A 12,255-nucleotide genomic window follows, 5' to 3' on the forward strand; every position below is an offset into this window, starting at 1 on the left:
CGACTCTCACATGTCTGCCCCTATAGACTGATGTTCACGGTAAACGCATTCGATCGGGAGCGCCGAGGGTTTTGATAAAGTTAGCGGAAGGATTCACGTGACACAACATCCGGTTTTGCAAAGTTCGCGGAAAGAACCACGTGACACAACATCCGGTTTTCAAAATAAGATGTCGACAAATCATACACTAGCATATAAAAGTAAACAATGAACTGATTTTGTATCTTTATAGATCGTTTCTGAGATTTAGCTTAAATTCTCAAATTAAAACTTTTACTGTACCAAGGAAGAGTTTAGAAAAATAAAAGTCAGACTTTTGTATGTTAAAAAAGCACATTTCTGATTATTTAAAGTCCTGTATATAGATTTCCCCAAGAGTTCCAGGAAATGAATGATGAAGATGTGTTCCATACATATCTGAAATCCCCTACAATAGCAATCAAACAATTTTAATGTACTCAATTTAAGTTTAGTGTATTTAATGTATTTTAATTTTAAAGACTTAAAATACAAAATAAATGTTAAGAATAATTCATTTCAGAAATAATGCTTCACAATAAATAGAATCCTTCAATCGACACAGTGATCGGTATTATCGGATCGGCAGATATATATATATACACACACGAGTGTGTGCCGGGACTTCTAAGCCCCAAACATAATTACAAAGTTATAGCTATTTTATAATATAATAATACAAAATATCTTAATTTTTGTTCTTCTTATTGCAGTGGTCATCAACCTTTTTGAGCCCGAGATCCCTGACCTCTGTCTTCGTGACAGGCGAGATCTCCCTATTGAGGCGTTGAGAGAAAACGACAGTCCAGACTGGACTTACAGCTTGAGGCTTTTTATTTGGCCTAATTCTAATTGAATGAAATCAAAACACTTTGGTCCAGCTTTCAAATTGATGTGACCAGGAACACAGAATTTAAGTTAAATATAAAAGTAAATTATTTGTGAACGGCACACAATATGAACAAGAAAAAAAACATTTTCAATGAGCAGCTGGACGAACTACCAATATAAATGTTGTTTTTCACGCTGAGTTTAAAATATTTGTAAAAGAAAGATGCTCAAAATATAAGCTGGCACATACAGGACTGTCTCAGAAAATTAGAATATTGTGATAAAGTTCTTTATTTTCTGTAATGCAATTAAAAAAACAAATGTCATGCATTCTGGATTCATTACAAATCAACTGAAATATTGCAAGCCTTTTATTCTTTTAATATTGCTGATTATGGCTTGTAAGCCATAATCAGCAAGCTGTAGCTGTAGCTTAAGAAAACTCAAATATCCTATCTCTAAATATTAGAATATCATGAAAAAGTATACTAGTAGGGTATTAAACAAATCACTTGAATTGTCTAATTAACTCGAAACACCTGCAAGGGTTTCCTGAGCCTTGACAAACACTCAGCTGTTATAAATCTTTTTTTTTACTTGGTCTGAGGAAATATTCAAATTTTATGAGATAGGATTTTAGAGTTTTCTTAAGCTGTAAGCCATAATCAGCAATATTAAAAGAATAAAAGGCTTGCAATATTTCAGTTGATTTGTAATGAATCCAGAATGCATGACATTTTTGTTTTTTTAATTGCATTACAGAAAATAAAGAACTTTATCACAATATTCTAATTTTCTGAGACAGTCCTGTACGCTCTCACTTTCTATTGTTTTTTTCACTGCAACTGAACGCACCTTAACTGAAGGGTTTGGTGGCCATAGCAACAGTAGTTTAGGGAAGCGGTCGGGATAATCCTCTATGCCAGAGAAGTGTAGCTTTAACCATGCTGGCTACTCTGTGGTGGCGAAACATTGGACATGTCAAACATGGGAGAGGCATTAACGAGCCGTGCTAAAGGAAGCAGGCATCAGAGAGCTGCTGCCAGGGGAGCTACTGCTAGGGGAGCTGCGGCATACCCATCACCGGCTAGCTCACCACAGCGAGGGCAGCTGCTACGCTGCGCAGCATTTCTCTCTGTTCGGCTCAGGCGATGCTGTCACAAAGTGAAGCCCTGACTGGAGGTGATGTTAAATTTTCTTTAAAATCATCTGAAGATGCCGGCCTGCTATTTGACGAATGTTCCCCGGCAGCTCATCTCGCTGCTCGTTGGGGCTCCGTCACTTCAAGAGTCACTTTGTCAACGTGTTGAAGGGCCGATGTCTTTCTGTCTGACCAAAGCCTGAACCACCATTTACAGTCACAACAGATGGATTTGCAGATATGGGACAATAGTTTGATCAAAAGTATAAACTAATCAAACTATTGTTGCTCATTCATTTGTCATTTAAGGTTATATACTGTATGCGTTAGAATTCTCCTTGTTAGTTGAAATATGACATTTTCTCACTTTTTCATGTATGCACCGAGATTTCACGAAACATTTGGTCCTTGAAATTTGGTTTAAAGTCCTGGACACCCATTGGTCAACATGTGTGTGAACCCTGTTAAACATTCCATATTTATTCAACCACCCTTTGCTCTCCACCAATGCACAACTCTCCTGCTGTTTACCAATGTTATTGTTTTGTATTTCTGTGTTTGTACATGAAGAGCAAGAAATACACATTCAGTCAGACTCCTTGAACGTGTCCAGTAATGAAAGTTGATTTCAGTCTGAAGTCACTGTTTATAATGTACTCCCTGCAGATGTCCAGCAGCTGGTTGGGATTAAAGCAGATGTCCCCCCTGAGGACCAGGACAAAGAGGAGCCGGAGCCCCTCCTCATAAAAGAGGAGCTGCAGGCTCTCTGGACCCGTCTAGAGGGAGATCAGCTCATTGTGCTGGAGGAGGCCGATATCACCAAGTTCTTATCCACTGCTGTTACTTTGAAGAGTGAAGATGACGAACCTCATACCTCACGGCTTCATCAAAGCCAGACGGAGGACAACAAAGAGGCGGAGCCTCCCGCCTGCAGCTCAGCTACACCAATACAAACAGAAACTGATGGAGTCGACTGTGGGGGATCAGGACCAGACTGGAACCTAAATCCACATCGTCATTCACATCCAAATGCTGATGATGAAGAGGCTTCAGACTCTTCTGAGACTGAGGTCAGTTGTGGTGATTGGCAAGAAGCTTTGTCAGATTCTGGGCCTGAAAGTGAAGACGGCGACAATGTCTGGAAGGAGCCCAGGGCACCTGAGTCTGCTGCACATGCCCTGAAATATAAGGAAGCTCTTGGAAGTCATGTGGGATGTAACACCGGCAACAAATCCAATGAATCACGATCAAAAGAGCTCATGAGAGAGAAATCATTAAGGTGTGATGATTGTGGGAAAAGATTTACACACCAGGGAAGTCTGAAGACACACATGAGAGTCCACACAGGAGAGAAGCCATTCAGTTGTGATGTTTGTGGGAAAAGATTTACACAACAGGGACATCTGAAGAAACACATGAGAGTCCACACAGGAGAGAAACCATTCAGTTGTGATGTTTGTGGGAAAAGATTTACAGAACAGGGAAGTCTGAAGACACACATGAGAGTCCACACAGGAGAGAAACCATTCAGTTGTGATGTTTGTGGGAAAAGATTTACACAACAGGGAGATCTGAAGAAACACATGAGAGTCCACACAGGAGAGAAACCATTCAGTTGTGATGTTTGTGGGAAAAGATTTACAGAACAGGGAAGTCTGAAGATACACATGAGAGTCCACACAGGAGAGAAACCATTCAGTTGTGATGTTTGTGGGAAAAGATTTACAGAACAGGGAAGTCTGAAGAGACACATGAGAGTCCACACAGGAGAGAAATCATTCAGTTGTGATGATTGCGGGAAAAGATTTACACAACAGGGAGATCTGAAGAGACACATGAGAGTCCACACAGGAGAGAAATCATTCAGTTGTGATGATTGCGGGAAAAGATTTACACGACAGGGAAGTCTGAAGGAACACATGAGAGTACACACAGGAGAGAAACCATTCAGTTCTGATGTTTGTGGGGAAAGTTTTGCAAGAAAAGTAACTCTGACCAAACACAAGAGAGTCCACACAGGATAGAATGTGTTTCGTACGTCTCTTTCTCTCTCTCTCCATCCCCGGGATCCATGCAGGTGACGCCCGTGACCCTGCCTGCAGATGAACCTACATCTGAGGACATTTGGCTGAGAGCTGCCAGCCAGACGACCCAGTGGGCCTCATAGAAGAGTTCAAGCTGTGTGCCGGTGCTGTTACGTGTGGTCCACAGGGTGCTGTTGTCCTACGGTTCATCTCATTGTAAATATTGCTACTGCCATATCGATCGATACTGTGAGTATTTCCACTGGTCTCTGCAGCATCGATTCCGTTTCTTTGAAACAGATATTTTATTTCTTATATTGAAGCACTCTAGGATTAAGGTTTCTTTACGCTGCAGACCGCATACCGGGAGCGGCTAACTTGTGGTGGAGTCCCTATGTAGTGACGCACTCTGCAATATAATCTGTGTGATGTATGTAACTGATGTAATGTGTACTACAATGTCATTCCTTGGTACATGCTGTATCACAAAGTCTTGTAATCATGTGTGAGAGGTGTGCGAGTCCAGAGTGTCTGTAAAAATCTATTTTAAACAATTTGAGCAAAATGTCCATAAAAAGAAGGAATAGAGGTCTTGAATAGATCCTTCTAGACGGATACAGACGTTCAGATATTGATCCTTCACTCTTTGGAAAAACACGTTGCTCATCAGCTCGAGTTTTACTTATTTAGCTGTTAACCTTTTTATCTTGTGTTAAATAAACATCGACTGCATTGCAGTTTGACTACATCACTTGTTTCTGAGTCTTCAATTAATCAGTTCCTGGATCGGGACGTCACCTGACTGAGAGGTCTCCACGGCAACGTCATCATCCAGGCCCTGAGGTGAGCGCCTTTCCCACGGCGACACACACTTATTCCATACACACGAATATGGACAAACTTATTTCATATACACACACTGATATGGACACACTTATTCCATATGTAGTGGCACTCCGTCTAGTTCTGGTTCTTTTGTACCACACTATTGAGATCAGTCTTTAAAAAGCTATTAATTGACACGCGAGTGACACAAGTAGTTTCATACAAAATTATGTTTACTTAAAAATCGTATAGTACACGGTCACACGGTCAAAAAACTATGTCGCTTCCAACAACTCTGAACTCACATGACTGACAGTCCAACACAGCTGTTATACTGACGTGACGTCATCTGATTGGAAGCTCACATTCAGACAAATTATGAAGCTTTCAAATACAAGACTAAATTATATATGTTAAACTAAACATTCTTTCAAATCATAATGAAAAGGATTTATATTCAGTTACCTTTTTAAATCTTTTAAAACTAAATTATTATAACAAATGAAATCATGCATTTGGCTCTTACACCATACATACAATAATATGTACACGCCTATTGACCTCCCAATAGCATCAGATAAAGGATTCATCTCTGTACTGGTCTTGTTAGACCTTCGTGCTGATAAAGGACTCTTCCCTGTACTGGTCTTGTTCGACACCATTGACCATGACATCCTGTTACAGAGACTGGAGCAGTCGATTGGCATTTCAGGCACCGCACTAAGTTGCTTTAAATCCTATTTATCAGATCGATCTCAGTTTGTATTTGTAAACGATGACGCCTCGATAACCACCAACGTTAATCACGGAGTTCCACAAGGTTCTGTGCTTGGACCAATTTTATTTACCTTATACATGCTTCCTTTGGGCAATATTATCAGGAAACACTCCATAAACTTTCATTGTTATGCAGATGATACTCAATTATATCTATCGATAAAACCAGAGGAGAACAATCAACTCGGTAAAATTTAAGCATGTCTTAAAGACATAAAAACATGGATGACCTGCAACTTCTTGATGTTAAACTCAGACAAAACCGAAGTAATTTTAATCGGCCCTGAGCGCCACAGAGATCAATTAGACGGCATTGCCCTAGCATCCAACACCACTGTAAAGAATCTCGGTGTTATCTTTGATCGGGACTTGTCCTTTAACTCCCACATAAAGCAAATCTCAAGGACTGCATTCTTTCATCTACGCAATATTTTTAAAATCAGACACATGCCAAAAAGATGTCGAAAAACTGGTTCATGCGTTCGTTACTTCTCGACGGGATTACTGCAACTCCTTATTATCAGGCTGCTCTAATAAGTCTCTTAGGTCAACTCCTTATTATCAGGCTGCTCTAATAAGTCTCTTAGGTCAACTCCTTATTATCAGGCTGCTCTAATAAGTCTCTTAGGTCAACTCCTTATTATCAGGCTGCTCTAATAAGTCTCTTAGGTCCCTCCAGTTGATCCAGAATGCTGCAGCTCGTATTCTCACTGAAACTAAGAAAAGAGATAACATGACTCCTGCACTAGCTGCTCTCCAATGGCTCCCTGTAAAATCAAGAATAACATTTAAAATTCTTCAAAATTATTACAAAGTTCTTTAACGACAATTCAAGAAGTCAGAGAAACTTTAACCCAATTAAATGAGAACAATGTCAAGTTGATCAATACTACAGATTTATTTTTTCCTATAAATCACCAACAAACGGCAGAATCATCTGATCTGGTTCACTCGTGAGCTTCTTGATGAGCGTCTGCTGTTTGCTGCTCAGCAGGTCGTCTACAGGTTTCTCTTGAACAGCCTGTTGACGTCCCTCTCCAGGATGGAGAGAGTCCTCGTTGGTGTCAGGACTGTCCCTTTGTCTTCCACTAACTCCGGAGCATTCATTCACATGGGTTCATGCACAAGTACCACACACAGTCTGGAGGTGGTGAGACAGGAGCTTATTCATGAGGTACAGAAGAAGAACAACACCAAGGTGACTCAAGACAAAATGGCCATGACATTCTCCATGCGGAGGCTGGAGACCGCGATGACCGAAGTCCTGCGGCTGATGACTTGGAACAGAGATGGCCTGCTTTGTTCTCTGAAGCTGAGGTAAGGGAATAACTGTTAAAACAACACCCAACAACATCCCCATGTAGGACTGCTGCTCCCAACACAAGTTTATTCATGTATATGTGTTCTAAATCAGCGGTCCCCAACCTTTTGGGAGCCACGGACCGGTTCCGTGTCAGAAATTATTTTCACGGACCGGCAATATAAATGATGTAATAAATATGACGTCATACAATTATACGAAGGGCATAAAGTGCCAAAACTACAACTCATCATTACGCCGAATTAGTGTGAGCCGTGGCGCTTGTTTACCTGCAACGAGCCGCTGATGGAGACGGCGACACAGACGTGTGTTTGGTCCGCTGCTCCTAACCGAGTTCTGGTCGCTGTCATTAGAACAGGCAGAGTTGTTGTGTGAAATGTCCCTTAAGGCCACCGTCATTTGCATCTCCAACACATGTTCTTCTAGCTCGGACGGGCTCGATTCACCGGGTGGGTTTGTTTACAAATGGGTTGCAGGTCTATTCTTTTGCAGTCGGGTCTTTTGTGGTTGGAGTACCGCTCAAACTCTTTTAAAAGCCTCTTCCACCCAGTCAACGTCTGAAACATGGAGAATGTTCCGCTGTTCACTCGCCCACACAGCAGCGACTTTATCGGCCAACTTGAAAACAGTTGTCATTTCCCTGAAGTGACAGAATTCATTGAGCAGGTTGAATATGTTTTAAGATTCTTTGGCACTGTGCCGCCAGCAGAGGGTTCGGCGCGTGAGACTCGCCTGCAGCGATAAACCCGAACCTTAAGACTCCTGAACGCGGCTCAGACACACGGGTGGATCCGCTCCTTTTTCAAAATAATATATTTTTCCGACAGATTCAACAACAAAAAAATTACAACTTTTTTTATTCACTTTTTTTCCGCGACCCGGTTCCAACCAAGCCGTGGACCGGTACCGGGCCGCCGCCCGGAGGTTGGGGACCCCTGTTCTAAATGACAAGCCAAACCGATTCTTTATTTGTGTTCATCGTTGTTGCAGTGCTAACTTGTATTGTGTATTGTAGCATTGGGCTCAGTTCCTGTTGTTGACTTTTGTCCATTCAGAGGCAGGATTCAGAAGAATTACGACAATTCCCCTCGAGCGGACGTTCATGTACAAGCTTGACTATCACACACCACAACTTATCAGCTTGATGAAAGCCAAGGGTGGTGTCCTTGGGACCAAGCTGAGGCCATGTTGGACTGAGTCAGGTGTGTTTGTTCAAAGTGATGCTTGTTCACACTGTACCTGCTCTATGCAGAGACACCAACTCCTCCTCTGTTGCTTCTTTGTTCCTCCACACTCCATGCTTTCACAAATGAGTCTTGCTTTCACTGTTTCTGCAGATGTATGCAGTTCATTTAGCGTGAACAAGGGGTTCAGTATTGACAACATGTTTATCTATTCACAGAACCAAAGCATTGAGATGAAACGTGAAACTATTATCACAGCCTTATCCAGTACCTTGGTGAGAAAGAGGAGGCGTTATTTGAAGACTGCCTGGTAAGTTTTTTTAATGTATTTATTCATTTTATTTGATCAAAGTTTGTGTAATGTTTAATGAGCTGTTAGTTAATTAATATGTTGATACCATTGTCTAAATTCTTATTGTATGTTTTACACAGGTGGACAGCCGCAGTGATGCAACTCAACACATCGTGAAGATCGTGGTTGTCCGTGGCAACGATGGAGAAGATCCCGTTGAGGTATCGATCCTCCTTGAAGGCGAGGAGATGTTGGCGGGATGCGGCAGCATGCCAAAGCTTGCATGTTGCTGATGGGGCTTATTTACGCCATGAACCTCGCTTACCCACCAGCATTGCGCTACACATTTGAAGTTTAAAAAAAACTTATTCTTGAACTGGATGGGATTAAGCCGTCTCCAAAAGTACCGGGTTTGAAGATGAAGTTGCTGTCCTAAATGAACACCGACTGGCGATGTTCAGCAGCTGCTTCAACACAGACATGTTGGTGTTGAGTCAAGTGAGGCACCTGTTCTGTCAGTGGATGCAGATTAAAACAAATAACGTTTTATCCTTTAAAATAGTGATATTTTTATTTTATTTTCCTTTTTTATCCTAAGTGTGAAAGGGGCGGAGCCTATAAAATGGAGTTGGAAGCTCACCTGGGCCTTTCTTCCTGTAGTCAGACACACCTGAGAGAGCACACAGTGAGAGAGCAGCCATCTTAGCGTGGGCCTTTTATTGTTGCTGTCAACAGGTACATTTTATTTAGTGTAAGTGGGCGTGACTCCTAAATGACCAACACATTGTGTGACTGTATACGTTATGTTTTTATTTAACCCCACATGGTTTACTTTCTTGTCTGTGCACTTTGATGCATGTATTACATGTAGAAGTGACTCCACCCGTCTATGAGTCCTGTGTTTCCGGTCCAGTGGCCTCTGGCCCCAGTGCATTCTGGGTGTTTCCCTGAGGGGGAACCAGAGGGTTGGCGCCTCGCTTCCACAGCGACACCGTGAGTCAGGACACAGTGGACCGGAAGAGCAGAAGCACTCAGCTGGGGAGCGCTCACCTCTTTCACATCCCTGGTTCAGACCCTTAAAGGCACAGCACACACACCACATGCAGGAAACAGGTTCACACTCGTGACCTCCAGAGGAGCCGACCTCCGGGTTTGAGAAGTGAAGCCGACGCACGGAGAGAACCTGAACGTTACATGAAACCTTCAGTGAAGTCTGTGAGACGTGTTGGACCACCACCTCAGTTATGGAAAAGAACGATGAGACATTTACTGATTGATTGATACTTTATATTACAATGCAACACAGTACATCATGTGTACGTTGATTGGGAAAACAACAACAACAACATTTATTCTCACAAATGTATTAATATAATAATTTGCATGAAGTTCTAAGAACAAAATATCTCCGATAAAGAAGCTCTGGTGCTTTCTCTCTTTAAGACCCATGCAGAGGAAGAGAAACTTAAATTAAAGAATACATCAATAACAATATTCATCAAACATTTAGAGCTCAAAGCATTTTACATTTCCCTGCAGATAAATATGAGTTCAGGTAAACAAAGAGCATCATGAGCAGTGAGAGCCTCCATGACTCAACACACACAGGAAGGAGCGCCACCTACAGGAACTCAGACACCTACACAACAACAAGGAGAAGATGGACAAGTCCCGCCCACAAGGTTTGATTGACAGGTGAAGAAAAGTCTGCTCAGCGACGATGATGGAAACAAAATAAGTTTAAGACTTAAAACACAGACTTTAACCAGATGTCCCTGAACTCACTTCTGTCTATTTGAGTTTACTGAACTCAGCAGTGTCTCCCAAAGAATTCAACCCAAGTCCAGCATAGAGAGGCTGAGTGAATGCGGTCTGGACTCTGTGGAGGAGAGTCATGGTGTCAGAGACGCTGTAGAAGGACAGAACACCTGCTCTGTGATCCAGGTACACTCCTAATCTGGAGGACTGAGGACCAGAGACGGGAGTTTGGACATTGTTGTGAAGAAATATAAAACCGTTTTTGAAACAAAGTAACGCCCAAGATTTATTATTGTATCCAAACCAACATTCATCCCAGCTCCCTGTTCTGATGATATTCTTGTATGAGACGGCTACATAAACTGATCCTCTCCACTCCACCTCCCAGTAACAACGTCCAGTCAGACTCTCTCTACTCAGGACCTGACGCCATGTAGTGAACCTGTCTGAGTGACTAGAATAAGACTGTTCTTCACTCATAAATGTTGCTTTTCTGTTCCCATCAGATAATAACAGATGTGTGTCTGCTGTGTTTGGATCCAGAGTGATGTCACATGAATACCTTAAGAATCCAGCTCTGGTCTCGGGCTCTGCTTGTGAAGGAGACAGTAAAACGTCCACTTCAGTCACTGCCAGTGAGACGTTTGTCCACTTGTCCCCCAGAACGTCCTGTAGTTTATCTCTGACTTCTGACACAGCCGTCACGTCCTCAAAGTGTCTCAGAGGACGGATATCGATGCCGGACGAGTGTGTCGACTCAGACCGTGGTGACAGTGAGGGGTAGTGGAGTAGAAACTGCTTGAGATCCTCTGTGTGTGACAGCAGCTTCAGCTCAGCCTCGTTCCTCTTCAGCTCAGTGATCTCCTGCTCCAGCTTCTCCTGAAGCTCTTGGACTCGACTCACTTCAGTTCTCTGCCGGGATCTGACCTGCTGCTTCACGTCAGAGCTTCTGTTCTCCATGATCCGGATCAGCTCAGTGAAGATCTTCTCACTGTCCTCCACTGTTTTATCAGCAGAGAGGTTGAGGGCCTCCACCTCCTGATGGAGCAGCTTCAGGTCTTTCTCTCGGTCCTGGATTCTCTGCTGGACGTTGAGTCGACTCCCCTCCAGCTCTCTCTGCCTCTCGGTCCTTTCTGCTGCAGCTGAGACTGTGTCGTGGCCTTTATGTTCATCCATTAAGCAGAGGTAACAGATACACTGCTGATCAGTACGGCAGAAGATCTTCATCTCCTCTTTATGACGAGAGCAGATGTTCTCCTGGAGCTGGTTGGAGGGCTCCACCAGCTTGTGTTTCTCATATGCAGGTGCATCATAATGAGGCTGGAGGTGTTTCTCACATAAGGAGACCACACATTGCAGACAGGACTTGAAGGCCTTCAGTCTCCTCCCAGTGCAGACATCACAGGCCACATCTTCAGCTCCAGCATAGCAGTGGTCAGCAGGAGCAGCTTGGAGTCCAGTCTTCTTCAGCTGCTCCACTAGAGCTGCCAACATGGTGTTCTTCAGCAGGACAGGCCTCAGTGTGAAGGTCTGCCTACACTGAGGGCAGCTGAGGAGTTTCTTCCCCTCCTCTTCCTCCCAGTGGGCTTTAATACAGTTCATGCAGTAGCTGTGTCCACAGGGAATAGTCACCGGATCCTTCAGGAGATCCAGACAGATGTAACAAGAGAAGGTTTCCCGATCCAGCTGAACTCCTTTCTGCTCCATTTCACCTCTCAGGAGCAACGACTGTGTGAGTTTCACTTCCTCAGAAGCGACTCTGCTTTGACTTCTGATGTGAACAACATGTGACGGTTCAGTGAACGGGGCATGTCAGCTCTAGTGGGAGGGAACCAGGAAGTGTGTGGACAGAGTGCAGCCGCCTGTGTTTGAGAGCAGGAGGAAGAGGGAGGGGCTTATCAAGCTGTACTTCATTCCTGGAGGAGGAGCTGAAAGAGGAAGTGAAAAAAAATAGGAAAATTAATAATCCAAAAACATAGATTTGCATCTGAAACATCCCAAAGGATAACAAATGTTTTTTCAGTCTGACTGAGGAGCAGGTTAACGTTAATGAAGCAGATGATCACTTGGAGCACCACTTGATA

At 43.1% G+C, this 12,255-nt stretch overlaps 1 protein-coding gene across 1 annotated transcript; it reads right to left on the reverse strand.

Annotated features, from left to right (window-relative positions):
• Nucleotides 1-9,678: 9,678 nt before the first annotated feature.
• Nucleotides 9,679-11,878, reverse strand: LOC130198263 (tripartite motif-containing protein 16-like). Its single transcript, XM_056421398.1, has one exon. It carries the CDS (start codon nt 11,876-11,878, stop codon nt 10,205-10,207), a length of 1,674 nt encoding a protein of 557 aa, XP_056277373.1. The 3' UTR covers nt 9,679-10,204.
• Nucleotides 11,879-12,255: the final 377 nt, after the last annotated feature.

Source organism: Pseudoliparis swirei, chromosome 8, assembly GCF_029220125.1.
Source record: "Pseudoliparis swirei isolate HS2019 ecotype Mariana Trench chromosome 8, NWPU_hadal_v1, whole genome shotgun sequence".
NCBI lineage: Eukaryota > Metazoa > Chordata > Actinopteri > Perciformes > Liparidae > Pseudoliparis > Pseudoliparis swirei.

Bases quoted from the DNA above. Each gene is read 5' to 3' on its own strand.
- LOC130198263 (XM_056421398.1), bottom strand. From the start codon at position 11,878: ATGGAGCAGAAAGGAGTTCAGCTGGATCGGGAAACCTTCTCTTGTTAC.